At 43.1% G+C, this 26,026-nt stretch overlaps 1 protein-coding gene across 1 annotated transcript in view; it reads left to right on the top strand.

Annotated features, from left to right (window-relative positions):
- Positions 1–26,026, top strand: part of LOC146866644 (leukocyte surface antigen CD53-like) — a 139,051-nt gene that overhangs the window by 51,687 nt on the left and 61,338 nt on the right. The window contains exons 2-3 of the mRNA XM_085616489.1: positions 8,497–8,685; positions 14,402–14,476. Of these exons, the coding sequence (XP_085472615.1) occupies positions 8,497–8,685; positions 14,402–14,476 (264 nt within the window). The remainder of the gene's footprint in view (positions 1–8,496; positions 8,686–14,401; positions 14,477–26,026) is intronic.

The following is a 26,026-nucleotide window of genomic DNA, read 5'->3' as shown; positions in this document are numbered from 1 at the left end:
TTCATTAGTGAGGTTGATTAGTCAAAACACTCGACAAAATTAATACTTAATAAGTAGTTCTTAGTAATTTTAATTATGACATATAAAACATAAACTGAAGTTTGAGTTTAAATAGAAAACCCTGCTCCAGCAGTAGCAGTGTTGTTTTCAGTACTGTAAGAGAGAGGCAGGAACATGTATGAAAGCAAATTGCTTGAAATAAAATGCAGAGAAGATTGTAAGATTGAGGTTTTGACATTTCGTAAAGCACCTAAAGTATGGCCCAGCCTGTGGTGGCCAGCTGATCTTGGATCTCTCCCCATGACTATGGATTCTGCAAGAAATTTGGGAGTAATTTTTTATAAAACTTTGTTTTATGGCTTGTTGTTGGAAATTGGATTACTGGTTGAGGGGGTGAAACCCTACTGAATCAGCAGCCACACTTTCTGTCAGGGTGAAGCAAGCTTGTGCTTAACCCTCTGGTAGCTTGGCATGAAGCAGTCAGGCTTAACTAATAGTGCGAAGATCATGTTGGGCATCCCGGGCTGTCGTTGCTGAGGCTTTGTATTGGCATTCATTGTGAGTTGTAGATGCTTAAACACGAAGTGCAGATTTCATATTGTTTGAAGTCACTGGTGGTCACTGTGGCTCGAAAAGTCGAGTTCACTGGAGCTTTGCGTTGACAAGCGGCAAGATCTTGGCATGAACTAGCCCTTTCACATCTGCAAAGATTCCAAAACTTCAGAGGAGAGAGCTCAACTCATGCCACACCAATGGTCTAGGACCTGAGGAACTCCTCTTGGGGATCAGGATCTCACTCCAGCAGAGGCAAACAAGGCTTAGGCAGGTCCATTTGCAGGTCCAGGCAGCAGGGAGCCTCTGGAGCTTGTTATGTCTCTTTAGCTTAGAATAGGAGGTCAATCAACTGACTCTTGGAGTCACTTCAGCCTCGGTGAAGGGTGTAGGTCCAGTTCTCAGCAAGCAGGAAAGCAGGCAGATGGGCAGCAAAGTAGCAGGGCAGCAGTTTAGCACTCCCTTTGTCAGCAGAGCAGCACAGTAGTCCTTCTTTTATAGTATCCACAGGTCCAGGAGTGTACTGAAGAGCTGGGCCTGAGGGTCCAATATTTATACCTGGTACCTTCTTTGAAGTAGGAGAAGTTTCTACAGAATTTCCTTTGAAGGTCTGGAAGTTTACTGCCTCCTTTGCCCTGGCTCCAAGCTGGCTGTATGAGCGAATGTTGTGGTGACAAGTTCTTTGTTTTAAGGCAGGGCACCGCCTATTCAGTTGCAAGTGGGGCTGTGCTCAGCTCCGCCACCTTCATCCTCCCAGTTGATGGCCCAACCAGGCACATCTAATTCTTCTATTGTGTGGCTGTGCGTGGGAGGAATAAACAATGCCCAGCTGTCAACTACACCCAGTCATGTGACCAAGGAACAGGCTAAAGACACCAAATGGTTAGGGCAGGAGAGTGCCACCTTTCTAAAGTGGCATTTTAAAAAAAAATTGTATCTTAAAATCCAACTTTACCATTAAAGATGATTTTTAAATTACAATGTTAACTTAATGTTGACCTATGGAAGAGAAAGTTCATGCAGTAGTGAAAAAAATGTAAGAGTTTTTCATGACCAGGACATGTTAAATTTAAAAGCACATGTCCAAGATTTTAAATGCACTATGCTCTGCCCTCTGGACTGTGTAGGGCTTACCATGTGGTTGACTTTTATGTATTAAAAAGTAGGGTTTAGGTCCGAAAACAGGTTTATTTTGCCAGGTCAAAATGGCAGTTTAAAACTCCTCACATAGGCTGCAATGGCAGGCCTGAGACATGTTTTAAAAGGCTACTTAAATGGGTGGCACAATAAGTGCTGCAGGTCCACTACTATCATTAATATCAATGGGGTACCCTGTATCCCTCGGAACCTGGTTTAATAGTTATAAAGGTTCCGTTGGGTAAGTACCATGGGGTACTGGTTCAGAACCTGATTATTTGTTTCACAATAAATAGTGATTTTGTACTAGACTTCTATAAATGCACCACACCTCTGTAAGTTTTTATCAAAAATATATATATTTTTTAAATTATTTGTGTTGTTTTTCTATTTTTCTTGCTAATTGTGTAAACAATTTTATACAAAAAGATAATACCAATAGGGGCTGTCTGACAAAGAAAACACAATAACAAATACATAGACAATTCAATGGGTGACTGTGGTAACATATAGTACAAATGGGTGACCTTTCAAATTCAAACAATAAACAAGACAATAATATAAATCCTCCATCCCTTTCAGGTCTTTCACTTCAGCTAGTCCTATTTTTTAAAATAATTACTATAGTGAGCCAGGACATGAGATGGTTGTATGTCGACGTTTCGACCCTGTACATATATGTGTTTGTAGATACATCAAGTAGAGTCTTCTTTAGGACAAAAGAAGGAAGTGTGACAGCCTATTCAAAGGAAAACAAAATTCTTATTAGTATGGTGTGGAATAAAAAATGTACAATGTGTGAGCCGCCATACTCTTGGGGTACTCACACTTGGTGGTTGGGAATTCACAAGAATAAATCTATTAACTTCTCTGAGCCCAGAAGGAGTTATTTTTCAAGGATCATCTGCAAAATTATGAGATTGCCAGTTACTTCCTACATCCCTACATGTGATTAGCTACTACTCTATGCAGTTGCTGCATCTATTACATGTACTTACCAATGAACCAGCTTTTCAAACTTTAGCTGTGTACCCGTAATGAGAGGGAAAGACTAAGTGTACTCCTCTCCCTTTAATAAAACTAGTCCACACATGGACTCCCAAAGATGACACTTCAATGTACTGTCTTGGAAACTTACCCCTCTGGATGTGCTTGTCGGCCTTCAGGGGGTAGTGGGTTCAAAATGTTAGTAATATTCAGTCCTTAGAGATCGTCATGTAGAGATGGCAAAGTCCATCAGTGCTTGCTTCCCAAGCCTCCTTAAATACTGAAAGCAACATGGACATAAAATTAATTAACTAAGCCCTCAGCGGTGCAAAACTACATGCTCTCGCCTACCCGCATCCCAACAACAGTCATAGTCTACTTACCTGTATTCTCGAGTGTCTCTCACCAACTCACAGTCAAGTGAGCTGCGGCCGGTGTTCCCTGCTTAAATGGATTGCTGGGACACCACGTGACAATGCCACATGGCTATGTGAGGTCTGCTGTCTGTGAGTGCTAACGTGGCGGCCATCTTGACCTCTGTTGCCCCGTCAGGATGCACGTGAGTATGGAAGCAGTGCGGTGCAGCAGATGGGTACTACCGCAGCCCCAATTGAAAGAAATAAAATTTCCTGATAGACTCATGTTTAGCAGAAGGTCATGATAATGTTAGCTGCAACAAGGTCAAAATGGCAGTTTAAAACTCCTCACACAGGCTGCAATGGCAGGCCTGAGAGATGTTTTATAAGGCTACTTAAATGGGTAGCACAATAAGTGCTGCAGGTCCACTCGTAGGATTTAATTTACAGACCCTGGATACATATAGTACCACTTTACTAGGGACTTACAAGTAAATTAAATGTGACAATTGGGTGTAAGCCAATTTCACCATGATTAAAGGAGAGAGCTCCATCACTGTAGCATTGGCTAGCAGTGGTAAAGCATGAGGGGTCCTAAAACCCAACAAAAACAAATTCAGAAAACAGGAGGGTGAGGGCAAAAAGTCTGGGGGTGACCCTGCTGAAAGGGCTAAGTCCAACACTCATATTAACCAGGTGTCAGCAAATTGATTTTATATTTTACATATCTTAAGAAAAGAAAAATCCTTCATCCTAGTCTCATCACGGCGAACTGTTGTTCACGCGCTTATATCATCACATCTTGATTATTGTAATGCTCTTTATTTGGGAATTAATTAGACACCGTACACAAGACTGCAGGTGACATAAAATGCAGAGGCCTGCTTGGCTCTGTGGGTATTAAGACACCAGTCAATTTCTGAGACTATAAAATGGCTACATTTGTTGCCAATCTGGAAACAGTCTATGTTTAAGGTCCTGTGTATGAATTCACATAACGTTACGTTGCAGGCCCGGTTCCATCAAGGACATGTATGGCTGGTAGGTGTCGAGAAGGCCTCTCATATCGCTCAAAATGAGGGATGTTGTGGTTCCCAGATGGGGAGGTAAACACTGGCGTAACGAAACTTGAGGGGGCCCCCTGCAAGGTACATGGAGGGGCTCCATCTGGACTAAATCGGGAGGTCTCTGGCCAGAGTTCTGTGCTGAGGGGACTCCTGGAGCTTGGGGGCTCCCCGCACCACGGGGACTGCGGGGGGGGGGGTCCTGTGTTGCGCCACTGGAGGTAAAGCATTCTCCTTCCTCACCGCTGAAATGTTTACCCAGCAAGATGAAAGTCATGATAAACCATTCTCGATTTCGGAAAGTCATTCAAACCTAGCTCTTTTCCCTACACATATGAAAGTGTCAGGACTGTCTGTCTCAGTACCAAGATGCCTCCCAATAAAAGTGCGCTTTAGAAGTGTTTAACCCCTTCGCTGCGGCGCGAATTCCGCCGCAGCGCTGGGGGGGTTTGGGGGGGTTGACGGCGCCGCTGTGCTCATGACGGAACCACGCCGTCATGAGTCACGGGCGAGCTCTGCTCATGACGGCGTGGTTCCGTCATGACTCCACCCACTGCGCTCATCGCCCGCACAGGCGGGGAATTAGCGCCGCGTGGGAGGAGCGGCCGCCAACGGCCGCAGCATGACGGAACCACTCCGTCATGAGCACAGCGCACCCGTGGCTCACGACGGAGAGGTTCCGTCATGTGCTGGGAACGGGTTAATATACATCATATCATAAAATAAATACATGTGAGAGATGGGCTAGATATGAGGGGCACTATTGAAGGGTGACAGTGAGGGAATCCATGTAGAAGGAGGTCATGGAAGGGTGGGGGGGTCGCCAACAAATATTCTCGCACCAAACGCTACCAACGCATAAGATAGCCCTACTCATTATCAACACTGGAGACACGATGGTATGTCCATCTAATTGTTTGAAGCATCTATGCTAAGCTCTCATTTATCTCCCTAACCACACACACATAACAATAAAGGGGAAAACAAAGGAATGAATGAATAAATATCAATACCTTCTAACCCTTTTTTCGAAACATAAAGCTATTTAACACCTGCCCCTCATGTTGAGCCTAATTTACAAAAATGTAATAACGCCGCACTCTGAGGTTTACAGCCTCGCATGTATATCGATTAATTTTCGGAATTCACAACCGTTTTTGGGTTACACTTAGAAATATGCCCCAGGCACAGGTTTCCAGGTGTACTCATTCTAATTTTGCATTTTCAGGTATATGTGCTTTCGTTTTTACTTGTAAAACAATTCAGAAGAAGTGCAAATACACTTAATAACTTTTTTCTCCACAGAGAAATGTTTCCCCCATGGAAAAACATTTTGCCTCAATCCCCACCAGTTTTTGGGTATTCACACTAAGGATATGTATTTACTCGTGCCTTAAACAGGAGTGTAGTTCCAAACGTTTCTGGGTGGGAAGGGAGTTGGAGAGGAGTTTGTGAACTCTAACAAACATGTACATTCGTGGGTGTTTACTAACTCTGGGGGGATTTGCAACCTATAACACGCATACCCAGCCCCCTCAACAAAGCTTCTAGCAGATTTCCTACCACACAAAAATATTCGAGTAAATAAAACCATATACTTGCAAAACTAATTACTGTGACTTTAAAAAAAAAGCATATTTTCACTCATAAATAAAGCCTTTTCAGTGCGTAACTTTGATTTAAATGCACAAATAACTTTAAGAATAAGGTACATCATATTTCTTCTGAAAACCTGCTTTCAACTAAACTACTTCTACTTAACTGCCCTGAATGACCACTTGGCAGAAAACGTACCTTGCAGGGAACTCTGGCCCCTTTGGGCCGTGATATATTCCTGGGATTCTTCCATTCACTGGTTCCAAGGAACCTTTGCAATCCTTAAGATTATCCTCTTTGAGGATACAAATAGTACACAAATGCATCCCCCCCCCCATATAAAATGTAAATCCAGTGGGTTGCTTTGTGAGTACAGTGCGCACTCACTGTATTACCAGGATTCTGCTTTGGTCAGGGGGTTCTTGCATACCCCAGGAATGGTGATCCTAAAAATTCCTAAAATGCTGTGGATTGCTGGAGAAACAATAGCCCTTTCTCCCACACATTGGAGCTCAGGGAATCAATGGAAATTCCCTGAGATGCACCAGCCATGGAACTTCTGTGGGATTCCTTGGCTAAGGACACATTTGCGGAACTGCCACTACTTCTGAGGTGGCGGCATGAGCACTATCTCCCCTCCAGGCCATGTAAAAGTTGTGTGGAGAGCAACCAATTTTTACTTGTTGGGGGTTTTTGTGGGCAGATGTCAGGGACAGTTGTGGAGGCACGGATACCAAGTATGATCGCTTTGCTTTGCAATTGGTGGGGAATTAGCTGGTTTTGTACAATGCACGGGCACCCAAACGCTTAGATACATTGAAAGACCTCAACACTGTTGTTTATTCTTCAAAACATCACTTTTCTCCCCTAAATGGACCCAGCTTTCTACCCTCCTAACTTCTTAAGTACTCCGATCTCCTGCTCATTTAATCATTTCTTGAGGGATCAGATTGGCTAATATCCCTGGAGCGTGGCACTGAGGTGATATCTGCAGCACTACATTGTGCAATTGGAAAAATAGTGCAGCCTCATATTTACAAAGAGTCAAGAGCTGCGTTCCAACATGTTATGTGCGATGCTGAGCATAAGATTCCTCCTAAGACCATCGTTAGAAGGCAATTGAAAACTTGTCTCTTCTCTTCTAGGGCTAGGGCACCTGTGCCTGGATACATGTAATTTTTTTTGTTTGCTATCAGTAGCCCTGCACTTTATAAATCCCCCATCAAAACAATTCATTTATGGGTAGCAAGGCCTGCTTGGGGTGACTTATTAATATTTTAAAGGAGGTTGCAGGCCTTTAGAATGGGGTTTATTCTGACAGGTCGAATTTGCAGTTTAAACCTGCAGAGTGGTGCTACATATGGCAGGCCTGCAGTTATGTGTTCATTGTCAATGCAGTTGGTGGCACCATGAGTCCTACAGCCCACTGGTGAGACTTAACTTACAGATACTGGGACACTCTTACACCACATAGCAGGGAATTATAGTTCAGTTAAATATGACAATTATGGGTATGCCAAATCATCATGTTGAAAGGAGTAGCACAGGCATGTTACCACAGATCAGCACGATTAAAGTGCACAGAGTTCTACAGCTAGCAAAAACAGTCAAGGCAAAAATGCAGGGGTACACCAAGCAAAAGATGGTCATTTCCGACACTAAGCATTGAGCTTTGGCACAAAGGCAAGCCCCGTTTTTCTGCTTGAAATTTGTACTTAAGGGACACCATCTAAAATAAATTTGACGCAATGGCAGCCTCTCAAAAGTAGGTTGCACAAAATGTTTGTGAAAATTAAACATGATTGAGATGCAGTCGCGACTGGCATGACTGGCAGGTGGGATACAGGGGGTGGGGGAGTTGCGCTGGGAGTGGTGGGGGGTAATTAAAAAAAAAAAGAATTGAACTTACCTTCGTCTCCTCTCTCTGCTCCTCACAGGAAGCAGGCAGCCTCCCTCTCCTCCCCTCAGCCAATCCCAATGCTGCAATGGCAGCGATGAGATTGGCTGGGACACCGACCACACAGCCGTCTATGGGGAGGCCGTTTTAGCCTCCATGGAGAAAACAGGAAAGTGTGCATGACTGGTTTGGTCAGCCCAGGGGCCGACCAAACAGTCAGCGCCCACAACAGTGGGCAAGCCACTCCTCCCCTGCCTGGAGCAGGACCTCACACCCGCCCGCCCCCAACCAAACCCTTCTGCTTTCTTGCAGTGCAAGCAGAAACATGAAATGGTATTCATAATATCATTTTATGTTTCTGCTTCTCGCACTGCGAGAAAGCAGTGGGGCAACGCTCCTCCGCACACGTGGAGGAGCCACCCCTGTTGAGATGGGAATCACATTCTGTATTCTGCTTGCGCCTGGTTTAATTTGTCAGGACCTTTTCCTGCTGCCCATACCATGTTATTTTTGTGGATCTGACTTTATGTGAAATTGTATGAGTGTTTGTGCTAGTGCTATTATTACCCAGTTGTGCCCCCTCTGCATAGATAACAGGAGGCCTGACACTCCTTAGCCTTGCGCAAATTAATAGTAAATCAGGGCCTTACTCAGGATGCACTACGGTGACTGTTGGGAAATCTCAGACTCTAGCCCCCTCATATCCCCCCATTTCACTGACTAAGCTCTGCCCCTTTAAAAACCTGGCTTTACGTTCTGTAACAGAGCATCACAGCCTTGTCGGGAAAGCAAGAGATTCCATCACAGCGAGCCCCTTTGCGGCACTGCCTTCCAAAGAAATGTGTTGTCTACATCAATCAAACAATGTAACTAATAATCTGCATTGGTTGTGTCTTCTCTCTTACAGCTCACTGGGTGCTCCAACCTTGGTTTTGGGATTTACATTTTAATACACAATATCTATGGAGTCCTACTTCCAAACAGTCCCTCCATATCTATTGGGAATGTCCTGGTTAGCATTGGCACCATTATAATGGTTGTGGCCTTCCTAGGTTCCATGGGCGCCATTAAGGAAAACAGGTGCCTGCTCATGTCAGTAAGTACCCACGCTTTTTTTTATTATGAATACTGTGTCTTAAACTCAGATGGAAGATAACACCTATTGAGTAAAGTACTGCTGTCCTTGGCTTGTGTTGTGACACTCCATGTCACACGACAAAATGGACCTGATCAATTACCAGAACAGTCAAAATTGGATTTCCTAATATCACTGTTTAGCCCCCACAAATTTGTGTGCTATACTGGCAGTTATATATATACTGTCTCTTTCTGGGAATCCCTGTCCTTTTTCTATTACAATTTCTCTAAGTCTCCCCCTGCCTATAACCCAACATGTGGTGTACCAAAGAGTGGTAAAAGTATAGAAAAAGTGATGAAAGGGTTTGAAGTGCCTCACGGAAGTAACACCATGGGGACCCACTGATAGGTTCTCACCAGTAGGCTCAGGTTCTCATCATCAGCAACTACCAAAACGTAACAGAAAACGTGCAATAGATATGAAAGAAACACTGTGACTGGTGTGGTGAGTGTAAAACAATCGTGACATGAGCACTAGGATAGCTGATCCGCGTGCTCACCGTTTCTGACCACTAAACGATAAAGTGGGACCCAATCTTGGGGACCACCTTATCTAATTAAGAACGAGCTAAACGGCCACTAGCTATACTTTTTTATTCTGTGCCGTGGGTCTGCTCACATTAAAAAGACACTCTGTTGCCTCCTATCTATTGTTCATAGAGGGCCAACATGTTTCATTGCCTAATCAATCTTATGGCAATTTCTTCAGGGCGAGGGTCAGTTGTCACCACCGTGCAATAATATCATGTGTATATTTTACCTAGGGGAGACAAAGACAATAAAAACAAACAACACACAGTCAGTACAACATTTAGGAATCCACAGATCCCTTATCAATTACCATTGAAAACTCATCCTGCTGATATATATTTACCACATGATTGCCCAACATAGGCATACCGGCGACCCCCTCTCATTTAAACGTTTATATGTGTACGGTCACACTCATTAGGCATTCCTCCTCGACTGCTTGTCGTCAGCCTGGAAATCAATAAAGATGGACTATTGATTATCACTCCCAAATTCGTTGGTTATGTCCCCGGTGCTTTAATCACATTTTACTGAAGAATCGGGTCACATAATACCATCTCACAAACCGGAGTAGGGAGCTTATTATATTCATCTCCATTACCGGGAATGCTTAGACCTCTAATCAAAAAAATTGTGCTGGAAGAAGTCGCCACCCCCAACCCGTGACTGCCGTAACACTGCAGGGTAACTCTGGGCGGGCAGACGTCTCTGAATAGGTCAGAGGGATACCCGGTCTAGCATTTAGAGCACGATGGGATTGTAACAAGTATGTGAGGGACCCTGCAGTGTTACGGCAGTCACGGGTAGGGGGTGGCGACTTCTTCCAACACAAGTTTTTTGATTAGAGGTCTAAGCATTCCCGATAACGGAGATGAATATAATAAGCTCCCTACTCTGCTCTGTGAGACGGGTTTATGTGACCCGTTTCTTGAGTAAAATGGGATTAAAGCACCGGGGACATAACCAACGAATTTGGGAGTGATAATCAATAGTCCATCTTTATTGATTTCCAGGCTGACGACAAGCAGTCGAGGAGGAATGTCTAAGGAGTGTGACCGTACATATATAAAAGTTTAAATGAGAGGGGGGTCGCCGGTATGCCTATGTTGGGTAATCAAGTGGTAAATATATATCAGCAGGATGAGTTTTCAATGGTAATTGATAAGGGATCTGTTGATTCCTAAATGATGTCCTGACGGTGTGTTGTTTGTTTTTATTGTCTTTGTCTCCCCCAGGTAAAATATACACATGATATTATTGCAGTGTGGTGACAACTGACCCTCGCCCTGAAGAAATTGTCATAAGATTGATTAGGCAATGAAACACGTTGGCCCTCTATGAAGAAATAGATAGGAGGCAACAGAGTGTCTTTTAAATGTGAGCAGACCCACGGCACAGAATAAAAAAGTATAGCTAGTGGCCGTTTAGCTCGTTCTTAATTAGATAAGGTGGTCCCCAAGATTGGGTCCCACTTTATTGTTTAGGGGTCAGAAACGGTGATCAGCTATCCTAGTGCTCATGTCACAATTGTTTTACACTCACCACACCATTCACAGTGTTTCTTTCATATCTATTGCAAGTTTTCTGTTACGGTTTGGTAGTTGCTGATGATGAGAACCTGAGCCTACTTGTGAGAACCTATCAGTGGGTCCCCATTGGGTTACTTCCGTGAGGCACTCCAAACCCTTTCATCACTTTTTCTATACTTTTACCACTCTTTGGTACACCATATGTTGGGTTATAGGCAGGGGGAGACTTAGAGAAATTGTAATAGAAAAAGGACAGGGATTTCCAGAAAGAGACAGTATATATATATAACTGCCAGTATAGCACACACATTTGTGGGGGCTAAACAGTGATATTAGGAAATCCAATTTTGACTGTTCTGGTAATTGATCAGGTCCATTTTGTGGTGTGACATGTTATGAGTGAGGGGAGACCTGATCTCTATTCCCCCTCGAGCCCCTTTGTAGAAATTGTGACACTCCATGCCTTCAGAGCTCAGGAAAGCCCCCTGATGTGTACTTACATTGGTATCTGGACCGCTAAGTGCTAAAACAGATGCAAATGTAATGTGTTCCTATTTTAGAGCTTGATCCCAGTTTGAGCAGTTTAGAGTCCTCTGACTCACAATTTTTCCACAAGCAGGAAACTGCCCATGCATGATGTGATAAAATGTGAAAAACAGGGTGATCGTGGTCAGAGTGTGTGCAAACATTGTTTGCTCTCATTGTGCTGCATTAATTACCAACAATACCTGGTACCCTATACCAGGCTGTCACAATTCTTTAGTCCCTTGCGCCCAAGTCGGGTAACAGTTATAATAGTATTTTGCGAATTATCAGGTTATGAACATTTTTGTTATCTAATTGTGTTACAATATACTTATGATACACTATTGGTGCTCCTGATTTGCTCACATATAAACTATACAGGAGTGGTCACTACTGCAGTCTTGGCAATTAACAATAACGCCGATGGTGGGGCAGAAAAGTTCAATTTGACCTTGACCAAAAACCATTTAGCTGCTGGAAGTCATAACTGAGTCTTAACCAGTACGTCAGTGCATATATGGCTGTTGGTAGTTAAGCAAGCATTCTCTTTAGTACTGCCACTGGCTTTGAAAATGCTGAAACCATGTTCTACTGAGCTCCATAAATTGTCAAGACCTCCTTTTCAGGTCTGACTTCCAGAAGAGCACAATCAAGCATTACTATTGGAGGGTTTGATGATATGGGATATCTAGTTCAGGCACCATATGTATTATGCACAATAAATTTAATGTCCAGTGTTATTCTTTTATCAAAAGGTGACTTTTAATATTGTGAAGTCAGTGTATTCAGTTACTTTAAGACATATTATGGCACTTGTAATGCTTTGGGTTAGTCCAGTAAATAGACTACAACCTTTATGTGTGCAGCCAGGGGGTATGAGGAGAGACAAGTGGGTACGCTTAGGGTTACAAACACAGCAGAATTTAACCTGAATAGCCAACTTTACTAGCTAAATGCTCAGGTTCTCTTCAGGGCCTCAGGAAGTGGGCTGATGGCTCAGTGGTGAGTCGGCTCACTTGGCATCAGTGCCAGTGACTGTCTTTCAGAAGGAGATTTCCTTTTAAGATGCAGCTACTTCTTGAAATGCGTGTGCGGGTAGATGGCAGTCACAGGGTGCTGCCTCTGCAATGCTTTGCTGGTCTTGCAGATGATCACTGATGTGTTAGAAAGATATGTTTCTGGAACTTGTGGTTGTCTCAAAAGGATGCTGGCACATGATCCGTGGATCAGGATGGGCACAAAGACTCACAGCACTGTCAGGTCACCAACTCCAGTTGCCAAGTCAAGGCCATGCATGGCTAATTATATCCTAATAGTGCTTATGAGTTACTCACATATAAGCTGTATGAGAGTGGTTATTATATTACTTCAACACTCACAATTAACGGTGCAGTGGATGGAGGATCAGAACAATTGGATTTTGCCTTTGGTAAAAAACCCTTACAGTGCTAGAAGATGTAACAGAGTCCTAACCAGATCCCCAGTGCAAATGTGACTGTAGGGTAATCAGGCAATCATTCTGGCTAGTATTAGGGGAGCTACTCAGCAGTGTGTACTGTATTTCCGGCGGCTTCAACTTCTCTCTGCTCCTCGATAACAATCATTCTCTCTTGAGCCATAGTGGCATAATCAGGTTTCAGCTCTCTTCTCCTTCGGATAGCGTTCCTTTTGTTTCTCAAAGCCTTCTGGATGTCTCTTTACAGGGCATTCCTGCTCCTGATATGTCTCAGAGAATAGCGATTCTCCAAACAAAGTGTAATGAGAATCAAATTTTCATTAAAGACGCGGAGGCTAACATTGTGCATTATATCTTTTAATGCTATTCCTCTGCAGCACCTTTAAAGAACATTATAACAATTAGAAATACTACAACCAGAACACAATAGTCCATAAATATGCATAAACCCGAACATTCTTCCTCTTTTAATTGCTGCTCCAAGAGAGATAAGTACCTTTAGAATTCGTCTATTTTAATGTTAATTGGTTTAGTTTCCGGTTTGAGTTTTGAGAGTATGAGTGTGAAGAGAGTATTGTGAGGGCCACTTCTTGTAATAGATGGAAGTGTGACTAGGTTTCTTATTGTTAGTTATATTCTTTAAAAAAAAAAATATATATATATATATATTTGGACGACAATTTTTTAATGTCACTGGACCAGATAGGACTGAAGAAAGATCTAAAGGAAATTTTGGAGAAATTGAAGGTTTTAGGATTTTTGATAAACATAAAGAAATCAATTTTAGGGCCATCTCAGAAAATAGAATTTTTGGGTTTGCAGGTGAATACAGTGGAAACCCAAAATGGGACATTACCGATCCTGGTGGTATTGATAATTTGGGATGATAACTTACTGCTTCAACATAACCAAAATCTTTTTTTGAGGATCTTTGTTCCCAAAAAGCCAAAATAAGTGCGCAAATTAGGGTATGGAAAACACTCAAACAGTAAACATTTAATGGATCTGGATTAGAAGGGATTTATTCATTTGGAGAAATGATGTCCAGGTGCAAAAAAGAAATGACAGGGCAAAATCGGCTGATTTATGGTCAGCAGTACCCAGTAACCTTAAATAAATGCATTTTTCTGGAAATTTCATACATAGACCCCAATGTATTTTTTCAATCTCATATAAAGTGTATCAATGTCAGAGGCACAAGCCTGTGAATCTGCTCTATTGTCAGCAAGTAGCTCTATGATCCTAACCATCTTAACATTCCGGGGTGTCCATCCAAAATAAATATTGGGTTGCTTTCTCTTTCATTGGTTGTGTGCAGTCCACTCTAGATAACCAAGCTTGTTTTAACCTAGCGAATCCCTGTGCCAAACAGTTGAAATTAAATAGCAAGAAAAAAACACAATCTCTGTCATAGGAGGTATTTATCAATGGGGAGTTTTTCATTGCAATCATGTCAACATGCTCATAATGCGTCTAAGCATTCTATGTTTTCTTGAGCATCATGTTTGGATTGAATATCATGAAATGTAGCCAAGATATTTTGTCGTCACCGTATGTAAGTCATTGAAAACCCAGAATATAGTGGTCTGAGGCATATCAACTTCTTAACCAATGTACTCTTTGTTTCCTCTTAGTTCTTTATCTTGTTCCTGATCATCCTCTTAGCAGAGGTAATACTGGCTGTATGCCGCTTCATCTATGAGCCACAGGTGAGTGTTGAAATATCTGACCATTAGTTGTGCAAGGTTAGGAGGCAGTTCTTGCAATAATTACCTAAAATGCAAACAGAAAAATGGGTCTTCCACTCTCATTGACGTAACATGATTCACAGTCTTCTAAAGGGATTTTTGAGGGACAGTTTGATAGTTGTTTTTACTTTTTTTTTAAAACTATGGCTTTAATTCTTGAACAGCTTTCTGTTCCTGCAGGGTAGGTGTGCATAATACTACCATGCCCAGGGTCTCGGGCTGGAGGCCCGGGGCACCATAACAGAGCTGGCCATAGCGGGGAGTTCCTTGGGGCCATGCAATGGCTCCGGGACAAAGACGTGCAAACCTCTTCACCTTTTAATTAAATGGCCCCATGAAATGGGGTCCGCGGGCCTGATAAAGGCTTGGGGAGATGGGCCACATGCCCCTCCACCTAATTTTTAAATTGGTTCCAGAGAATGGGGTCCCCCAGGGCCTCAAGGAGGTTTAAGGATTGGGGCCGCTCACCCCTTCCCCTCAATCTTTAACTCAAACCTGGGGGATGAGGTCCCCAGGGCCTGAAAATTTCCCAGGAAGTGGGCCATACAACCCCCCCTTCCCTTATCAAATAGTACGTGCTGACCCTTGGAGATGACTAACTAAGTTAGGCAGTATGAAAGTGGCATCTTGGCACATGATATTGCCCCTGGCATCACAGGAAGTGTCATCACAAGAAATTACATCAGCTCTTAAGACCTTACACATATGGTTAGCAGGTCCATCATGAGCACATTTGAGAGCATTACAAGATTTAACAAATGAGAACTGATCAGTACTTAACCTGTGACTTGAGCTCCGTGTCTGAAGAAATGAACAGCCAAATGTGTATGAAGTTTTGTGCCTGGCTAACTACAATAGACAAGCCATTAAGATCTACAAACTAGGCATGCAAAACATGGCACTAAGAAAAAAGCACAGTTCATGCATTGCTTTAACAAAACTAGAAACTGCATTTGTGAATATCAAAACTAAAAACTATATTAGAACATTGGAAGGTGGAGCACTCCATTGCAGACAATGGAGTGCTCCGTGCTTCTACGGGCCGGTAAGGCCTGCAGAGCAACATTGCAATGGTGTTTAAACAAAGGCCGCTCGGAGCGCTAGGGGATTTGAATCCCCTCGGGCTCCGAGAGGCCTTTGTTTAATTAGTTAGAACATTCTGCCCTCTAGTGGCAGAATGTTCTAATAGCCTTATAGTCCTTCGTAGCTGGGCTATACCGGCCATTAAAGTCCCGCTCCCTTGTTAAAGGCCCACGCCTTCGGCTCGGGCCTTTAACGCTGGAGCGGGCCTTTAATAGCCGGTATAGCCTGCTACGGGGGCTATAAAGTTATATTGTCCTAAAAACATACCACCATTCTATACACTGAGAATTGTACAACTGTGACCATTCTAAAAAAATGTAAGTTGCAACTGTATTTGGTATTCTGGGCATGGTAAATAATATTCCCTAGGAAAGATACAGTTATAACTGGATATTCTGCACTTGTATTAGCACAGAGATTGTAGACCAGACCATGCTATAGTGTAGCAGGATGTTTAACCAGAAGAAATGAGTAATACGGAGACCTTTAAAATGATTGAATCCCGAACATGTGGTTAACAAACTCACTTAAACAAACTTCCATGTATAAGGTACTTTTATTGTGATGGCGAGTAGGATCTACCTTCCTAGAATAAGTATTATCCACATGGTAATGAGCAGTCAGCCACCTGTTAGCATATGGCAATGGAATTCAAGGAGGCAGAGGAGGGCTCATGAGATCTATGAACATTAGTGAAGAAAGACATACAATACCAAGATAGTTTTGTATGGGTGACGTTATCAAGTTCATGTTGCAGAAACAATTTTCACAGTCACTTGAGGTCACTGGTAGTGTGTTTATGGCCCTCAAAACAGCTTGCGGTTAATCTGTAATCTCATTCTGAAAATTCTTAATATAGTCTCTGAAAACTTTGGATAGGAGTTTATAATTAAGAGAGAAACTCTTGCACAAGTCATAACACAAACTACACACTCTCAAAATTGCTCTCTTCTGCCTTTGTCTGAGAGGCCTGCTAGAATAGTTTTTTGCAGACATTAGTGTAAATAGGGTCCTTCGGTACATGGACAGCCAGCACTAGCCGAGCATACGTAAGCTGACTGTGCCTGTGTGGGCGCGAACACTTTAGCTATAACCCAGCACCTCACAATGTCCTAAAAAATCAATAAAAGAAGACAGGAGGAACATTTCTGCATTCAAAAATGAAGTGGGTGACATCAGTAAAGAAAATATATAAAACACTGGGGGAATTTTAAATCCCTAAAAGGCTTAAATATATCAAGTAAAATATTGAACAATGTTGAACCGATCATTGAGCTGTTGGAGTTAAAAGTTAGTTAGTTAAAAGTCTACTACTGCAGCGATTGTGTGGCATGAAGATACAATTCAGTCATAGCAGCACCACCTCAGACATTCACCATTGTGAAAAATTGATGTAACTAGAAACGCATAGTTGAATAAGCAACATCTAAAGATATGAGGCAGGTGCATTGAGTGACGGGAGACCCAAACAACTGCAGAAAACAGTGCTGAAACTTGTCAGACTGATTAGTGGTCAAGGCATGGGACACAAAGTGAATGGCATCCTTGCAATGTTTGGAAAATATCCAGCACAGTTGCAGATATTGTGAAGTTGATTATGAAACCAAGGGCCAAGAAGTACACATGCTTACACTCCTGATTTAGGCAGAAGACTCAGACTTTTGTAAGCTACACTTAAAAGAATGTTTGCTTTGTTCAGTGCAAAAATTCCTTTACCCAAGGATTGAACAAACTTACCAGCCCACTCCACCAGAAGTTCTATTCCACGTGCAGCATATTTCCACGTAGATCTTATTGCTTTGGCAGCCTGTGCTCTCTGTGTGAGGTATGCTTACCCAGCCGTACCCAACACTTAATGTGTCTGTGGTAGGCACCTGCGCTCATTTTAGAAGATTGAGGCTCATTTTTCATTAACAGATAATGTTTCAGAGTAAGAGAGAAAGACAGAAAGGGAAGAAAGATGGAGAAAGAGAGATAGGAAAACAATGATGAGGACAGAAATGTGGATTGAACCAATACTTTGAAGAATAAGATAAAGTCAAAGCAAGTGTAAGGTAGTGAATATAAAAGGTAAAGGCACCCTAAGAACACATTTGGGGCTCTGTATTTATGTTTTTCCAATTTACAGTGCCCCCTCAAAAAGTTGCCCCCTCCACATTTAGCAACAGATATCTCTTATGTTTGTATTGTTGGCATCATTATAGGTAAGCAAAACCAAAGTAAATGATGGACGGAGTGTTGAACATTGCAAGCACTCACCCCCAGTCAACACTCCGTCCATCATTTCCTTTGGTTTTTTATCATTATAGGTAAACCATCCTCACATTCACCACAAAAACTAAAGGACAGTTCACCCTGGAATCTGTACCCCCACAATACCCACAGAAAGAATGGACCAGTGTTAAACCTGTTGGCCTTAGGGTGGTCTTTCCCCCAAATGTTTTCCCTTACTCCTTCCTTTTTGCTGGCCTCTTTTTTGTTGGCCTTAGGACTCTGTGCACCTTACCAATGCTGACCAGTGCTAAAGTATGTGTGTTCACTCCCTAAAACAGGTTAACATTGGTTCACACCAAATTGCCACATTGAAAATACTTATTATGGAATTTAAGTTAAGTTTAAAGTTGTCACCTTTGAAAATATGCCAGTGGGAAGCGTTTTCATAAGACTTTGAATGCAAAGCATGATATTTACGAGGGCTGAGTAACCCTCGATGATCAGGACATGATTTATGAGACAAGAATCCCTGGAGAAGTGTGGAAGGCGACATTACTCTGCTTAAAGTTTGTTTTTAAACAAGTAGCTTTAAGTGTGTAATTTTATATAGTTATGTAGCATGCGGAGGACTCAAGTTAGATTCCAGTCCAGTATTTACGTGTACCATCAAGATGTTAAATGGAATTCTAAAACAAAGCAAACTTTAATAATTAAATACAAGAAAAGCACCTCAGTGGCATTGGCTGGACGTTATTTTAAAGAGCACTCATTTAGAGTTATAATTGTTGTTGCCGTATAACTGAAGAGCTACAGGAATGTTTTAAATGCGGAAATATGTTCCCATTGGTGTATTATCCTGCTGTGAGGAGAAGTATATTGTTTAAGTATATTTGTTTATGTCTATTGTTGCCCTAATGGTTAAATACAAGCACTATCATGGCGCTTCAGATTACGAAAGGCAGCGTAACTGCAGAAACACATCTCTCCTGTTTTTTAGTGCCCGAGATGACCTGAGATATATATATATTCACTGAAAAAACCATAGGTTTCACAGACGTTATAGTTACGAATTAGCATTTAAAAAACCTTGCAAATTCACTTAAAAAACAATAGGTTTCACACATGTTATAGTTAGCTGGACATTTCACTCGTAAAAAACCAATGAAATTACCCCGTTATAGTTACTGCAGGCAACTATAACTCACGCGACCGCAATCCTCTGCTGATGACGTCAGATATTACATCACTGTATTTAGACACTTATTTACCCATGTCTTCTTCCATTAATCTTTAGCTATACATATATTACAAATATTTATTTTTCAGAAAGACACATATGTCATCAGTGATGTAATATCTGAGTGAGTTATAGTTGCCTGCAGTAACTATAACGGGGGAATTTCATTGGTTTTTTACGAGTGAAATGTCCAGCTAACTATAACATGTGTGAAACCTATTGTTTTTTAAGTGAATTTGCAAGGTTTTTTAAATGCTAATTCGTAACTATAACGTGTGTGAAACCTATGGTTTTTTCAGTGAATTTGCAAGGTTTTTTAAATGCTAATATATGAATGTTTATTATATTTTTTAAATATTTATTTTACAATAAGCTACCTATGTATATAATTATAGATTTACTGTATCCTGCAATATGGAATGGCTCAGCTTTTTTTTTTATTTTGGATATAGTTGAAGAGCATAGTTAATATCTTCTATAAACCTCTAAACATTTTTTTAGTTTTTGAAGGGTTTTTGACCGTGTGCGATTTAAAAAAAAAAATACATTTGTTTTTTTCTCCCTTGGGGGTCCTTCTGTGACCCCCTGACCAAGGCTAGGGGGTCAGGAACTGTCCACTCTGCCCCCTTTTCACGTTCTCCACCTTTGTTTTTCACCCCCTCAGACTGCGAGAGACAAAATGGCGGCCGACACTCCCTGGTTTCGACCGATTCGAATGTTTACCGACATCTAACAACCAATCAGAATTGCGCTCGCTCTCGCGCACAGTGCGCGCACGGTGCGCGCGTATAGATATTGATATGCATTTAAATGCTATTTTCTCAGGAAATACTGAACAGATTTACACCAGACCTGCAAAAGGCACTTCCTTGACCTTATGGCTACCTCTCTGCCAAATTTCAAGTAATTCTGTTCAGCCGTTCGGGCTGTAGCTGCCTCTAAAGGTCCTATGGAAAAATGCATGGGGAAAACGCGTTTTGGGACCCCCCTTTTTTCTCGGCGCACGCTTGACGAATCACCCCGAGACTTTCAGAGTAGGAGCTGAACGGAGCGCCCCATTAGTTTTGAAAATTTCGCGAGGATTCGTCAACCGGCGCCAGAGTTATTCAAAATAGAATTTTGAGATTTCCTATGGAAACTAGGTTGTAACTATAACTATCTACTGGCGACCGCCAGTAGATAATATATATATATATATTCACTGAAAAAAACATAGGTTTCAGGCACGTTATAGTTAGGAATTAGCATTTAAAAAACCTTAGAAATTCACTGAAAAAACCATAGGTTTCAGGGGCGTTATAGTTAGCTGGACTTTTCACTTGTACAAAACGATTGAAATTCCCCCGTTATAGTTAGTTCAGCTAACTATAACTCACGCGCCCTCAATGCACTGCTGATGACGTCACATATTACATCACTCATGACATGGTCAGTGACATCACTCATGACATCACTGATGACATCTCAAATGACATCACTGATGACATCATCCAGTGAATGTGTGTTTTTCTGAAAATTACATATGTTTTATATATGTATATCTGAAGGTCGATGGAAGAATAAATGGGTATATAAGTATCTAAATAGATGATTTGTTTTTGAAAAATTGATTGTATAACTGACTGATTAAGTGTATCTTAGTGAATACATGGCTTAGTGAGTAATGTTTAAATGTGTAAATATCTGTATCAGTCTCTCACATTGTGTATAAGTGGCTGCATGGGTTGTTGAGTAGCTACATGAGTGTCTATATAGGTTATTAGTTGGTTTTTTGAGTATCAGTATGAGTGTCTGAGTGTCTGTATGGTTCGGTGGGGGGTATTACGTAGTGCATAGGTGCATGAATGAGTGACTCACTGTTTGTATGTGTTGAAGACAGCATGTGTGCAGGACTGTATGGGTGGATGAGTGTGTGCATGGGTGTGTTAGTGAGTGATAGACTGTCTCAATAGTGTCTTTATGAGTAACTACATATGTTTTAAACTAGTATATGTGACTATTGGTGTATATAAGTGAGTATATGTGAGAGTGAGAGATTGAAAGAGTTCCTGTATGAATAAGTATGTGTTTCTATAAGTGATTGTTTAAAAGACTAAGTATGTGTAAGTTTCTGTAGAAGTAAGTGTGGTGGTGTGTGTATAACTGTATATGCAAGTAAATGGATGTTTGATTCTTTATTAGCATGAGTGACTATGTGTGTGAGTAACTCTATGGATGAGTGGTGTTGTGTAACAGGATGTATAGGTGTGTGAGTACATATGATGAGTGAGTACATATATGAGTGACTGTATAGGACTGTTGGTGAATAAGTGGATGTGTATGTGGATCTTAGAATTACTGAATAGGTTGTTGTAACTGGTATTGGTATGTCCATTGTTTTGAACATTGTAGTTTCTATTTTTGAATGTGTGTATCAAAGGTTATATTAGGGGAAGAGGAGGTCTGCCACTCTATCACAAGGATGATGTCATCAGTGATGTCATTAGTGATGTCATTTGAGATGTCATCAGTGATGTCATGAGTGATGTCACTGACCATGTCATGAGTGATGTAATATGTGACGTCATCAGCAGTGCATTGCGGGCGCGCGAGTTATAGTTAGCTGAACTAACTATAAAGGGGGAATTTCAATGGTTTTGTACGAGTCAAAAGTCCAGCTAACTATAACGCCCCTGAAACCTATGGTTTTTTCAGTGAATTTCTAAGGTTTTTTAAATGCTAATTCCTAACTATAACGTGCCTGAAACCTATGGTTTTTTCAGTGAATTTCAAAGGTTTTTTAAATGCTAATTTCTAACTATGCCTACAGAGATAGGACATGTGAAGAAAGAAGAAAAAACGCACAGAAAGAAAAAAAAGAAATGCAGAAAGAAGCAACAGAAGTCCTCAAAGACGAAGAAAACAGCAGGAAGAAGGATAACGTGCAGAAAGAACAAACAGAAGAGCAGAAAGAAGCCTTGTTGCAAAATCATCCTGTACCCTCAACTTTTTCAGTCGGATACTGGTGGTAACTGAGTCTGACTAACCAGTCCTAGAGCCAGTGCTATGTTAAAAGACACTCAGAATACAGTGAAAACACCTACATACACTAGGGAACACTATGTGTTGGGGTCCCCCTGTGATCAGCATGACCTCCTCTGCAAGCCCCTAGTATATAATAGGGCAGGGGATTAAAACTACCTCTTAAAACGCGCCACAGGGCGTGTTTGCACACGTCACCTCAGGCCCCGTCCCCTCACTTCCCTACTGTATAAATACGCCCTGTGGCCGTTTTAAGTTGGGAGATTAAGTCCCCTTGAATCCTGAGGGTCCCTAGGGTCCAACTAGACCACTAGATACCTCCAGTAAGCGCCACAGAGCTGCGTTGCAGAGAGATGTAAAAAGGGGCACGGCCTAGACCACATCTCTGCAACGCAGCGCAGTGGCGCTTACTGGAAGCACATGGTGGGCTAGTTGGCCCCCAGGGTCCCTCAGGATTGAAGGGGAATTATTTCCGCAACTTAAAATGCACCACAGGGCTTGTTTGCACACGTTAACTCAGGACCCGTCCCCTCCCTTCACCACTGTGTAAACACGCCCTGTGGCCGTTTTTAGTTGGGAGATTAAGTCCCCTTGAATCCTGAGGGTCCCTAGGGTCCAACTAGACAACTAGGTACCTCCAGTAAGCGCCACAGAGCTGCGTTGCAGAGAGATGTAAAAAGGGGCACGGCCTAGACCACCTCTCTGCAACGCAGCGCAGTGGCACTTACTGGAAGCACCTGGTGGGTTAGTTGGCCCTCCAGGGTCCCTCAGGATTGAAGGGGAATTATTTCCCCAACTTAAAACGCGCCACAGGGCTTGTTTGCACACGTTAACTCAGGACCCGTCCTCTCCCTTCACCACTGTGTAAACACGCCCTGTGGCCGTTTTTAGTTGGGAGAATAAGTTCATTTGAATCCTGAGGGTCCCTCGGGTCCATCTAGCCCACTAGGTACCTCCAGTAAGTGCCACAGAGCTGCGTTGCAGAGAGGTGTAAAAAGTGGCACGGCCTGGACCACCTCTCTGCAACGCAGCTCAGTGGCGTTTACTGGAAGCACCTGGTGGGCTAGTTAGCCCTCCAGGGGCCCTCAGGATTGAAGGGGAATATTTTCCCCAACTGAAAACGCGCCATAGGGCGTATTTGCACACGTCACCTCAGGCCCCATCCCCTCCCTTCCCCACTGTGTAAACACGCCCTAATGGCCATTTTTTAAGTTGGGAGATTAAGTCCCCTTGAATCCTGAGGATCCCTAGGGGCAAAATAGCCCACTAGGTACGTCCAGTAAGCGCCATTGCAGACAGGTGTAAAAAGAGGCACGGCCTGCACCACCTCTATGCAACGCAGAGCAGTGGCGCTTACTGGAAGCACCTGGTGGGCTAGTTGGCCCCCAGGGTCCCTCAGGATTGAAAGGGAATTATTTCCCCAACTTAAAACACGCCACAGGGCGTGTTTGCACACGTCACCTCAGGCCCCGTCCCCTCCCTTCACCACTGTGTAAACGCACCCTGTGGCCGTTCTAAGTTGAGAGATTAAGTCCCCTTGAATCCTAAGGTTCCCTAGGGTCAAACTAGCCCACTAGGTACCTCCAGTAAGCGCCACAGAGCTGCGTTGCATAGAGGTGTAAACAGGGGCGTGGTCTCAGAACACCTGTCTGCAACGCAGCTCCCTGGTGCATAATGGAGATACCTGTTGGGCTAGTTGGCCCTCAGGGACCCTCAGTATTGAAGGGGAATTAATTCCCCAACTCACAACTGGCCAGGGGGCGCGTTTGCAGAGTGCTACAAGGAGGGGGCATGGACTCCGGCGCGATGCCGGTCTTTTATTTATTTTATTTTTTTAAGAAGGAGGGCTGTGTGCCCCCCCTTCTTTTTATAATTTACTGGCCCTGGGGACCCCATCCCCCAGGGCCTGCACCCTAATCTTTTTTGTTGAAAAAAATTAATTTGGCCCTCCCAAGGGACCCCAACCCCCGGGTCATAGCCTTTTTTTTTTTTCTTCTTTAGGAGGGGAGCTGCGTTGCCCCCCTCCTCAGGCCACTTATGGCCTCGGGGACCCTATCCCCCGGGGCCGGCCTTTGTATTTTATTATTTAAAAAATATATATATTTATAGAAACACCTAGGACATGCTGGACAAACCGTATTTACCTATCACCATGACGATATTCATTAAAAGGCGACTATGCATAGAATGAATCCACATGGAATGTATTTACACCGCTAGTGAAGCTCTGACGTGTCTGACGCCCTACCGTGCCTAATCCCGGCGCCCCCGCCGGTGGGTACTCTCCAAGTAGACACCCTTGTTGTTTATTTATACAAACAAGGGTAGCTATTGATGGGCACATTTAATATACACGCACACCAAGCCATTCAAAGGGGATTCTAAAAAAATTCGACCAAACTATGCAAGAAACCCCCTCACGGTTAATAAAACACACATCCACCGCCGGATGTGTAATACTTTTTATTTTACTCTTTGGAAAGGAGACGAACCTCACTTGAGAGTCACAGCGTGCTCCTGGCTGAGCCCAATGCTGTGTTACACCCACCAGTGCCCACCGAGTGCCTCACACCTCTGTGTTGTATTCCACCAGCTAGTGTGTATGCTATGACACTCTCTAGCCCATGTGCACTGTAACACCACCCCGTGAATATGTCATGCCACACTTCGCACGGGTTATATTGCCCCATCTAACGTGCCTTCCTCGATGCCTATGATATAACGCACAGCGCTATGCCATACATAATACAATCTGGGATCCATATCTTTGTCACAGTGCATATGCAACGTTACACTCCCCAGCACATATTTTATATTACAACTTTAGAGACTAGTTAGGTTACACAACACTGCCCTGTGCATATTACACTCCAAGGCGCATATCGCATAGCACGCGCTAGTGCCTGTGCTATCTCGCGCTCTCCCTCCAATGAATCTGTCATTGCGCACAATGTGTTGCATATTATATTTCACGCCCCGGTTCCTCTTATATCACACTTTTTGGTGCATAGTTTATACCATATACTATATCTAGTTTTCATTTTCAATCGTGCTCTCAGGACTATGTTCTATATAACACTGCGTCCAACTACCATTTTCAAGGTCATTACATTTTGCGATGGGGGGTGGAGGGTCAGGGGGTTTTTCTGCCAAGTGAGCCCGGAGTCACAGTCACAAACGTCCTCTTCTTCCTGAATAAAAGTGAGATTATGCTGCATACTTGTTCATATTTTAAGTAGTTTGCACAGACACACATTTTAAAAACAATTAAGTTCCTAATACCCACCTTCTCTGAACAGTTAGCTTGCTGCCCCATCCAGCTCCTCCCTATCCTCTGTTGTCTGAATCCATGGACTAGCCTCCTCCCTCCTGCCATGCATGGTCTGATGTGCTGCCACTGCCCTCCATTTAGCATGATGTACCACTCCACTCCTCCTGCCCTCCATTGCCCAATTCTATGGCCCATCATTGACCTCTTGCTTAGCCTCTGTGCTTAGCTTGCTGCCCCTATTCTCCTTCCCCCTGCCCTCCGATGTCTTTGTGCATGCCCCTGCTCCATCCTTTTTGCCCACCATGTTCCATGGACCTGCCACTCCTATCTACTCTGAGTGTTCTGTTGAGCTGCCACACCCCTCCCACCTGCCTAGCATTGTCAGATCACTGTAACCTGTCCCTGCCACCTCCACCCTGCCTGTCTACATGCCATGCCCCTATCCCCTTCCTCCTGTCCTCCATGGTCCATTTTACTGCCACACCCTTCTGCCCTCCCTGGTCTGTTGTGCTGCAGCTGCTCCTCTTGCCTGCCCCGCGCGGTATGTTGTGAGGCCCCTTCCCCTGAACTCTCTTGTCTGTGCCCAGGTCCTGACCCTCCCTTCTATCCTCCATGGTCCTTTGTGCATGCCCCTTCCTTCTTCCACATCATAGCCATTGTGCTGCCACTAACCCTCCTGCTTGCC

The sequence above is a fragment of the Triturus cristatus genome, chromosome 1_2 (genome assembly GCF_964204655.1).
Source record: "Triturus cristatus chromosome 1_2, aTriCri1.1, whole genome shotgun sequence".
NCBI classification, from domain to species: domain Eukaryota; kingdom Metazoa; phylum Chordata; class Amphibia; order Caudata; family Salamandridae; genus Triturus; species Triturus cristatus.
The sequence above is the reverse complement of the archived record's forward strand: the minus strand, read 5'-3'. Positions and strand labels throughout refer to the sequence as shown.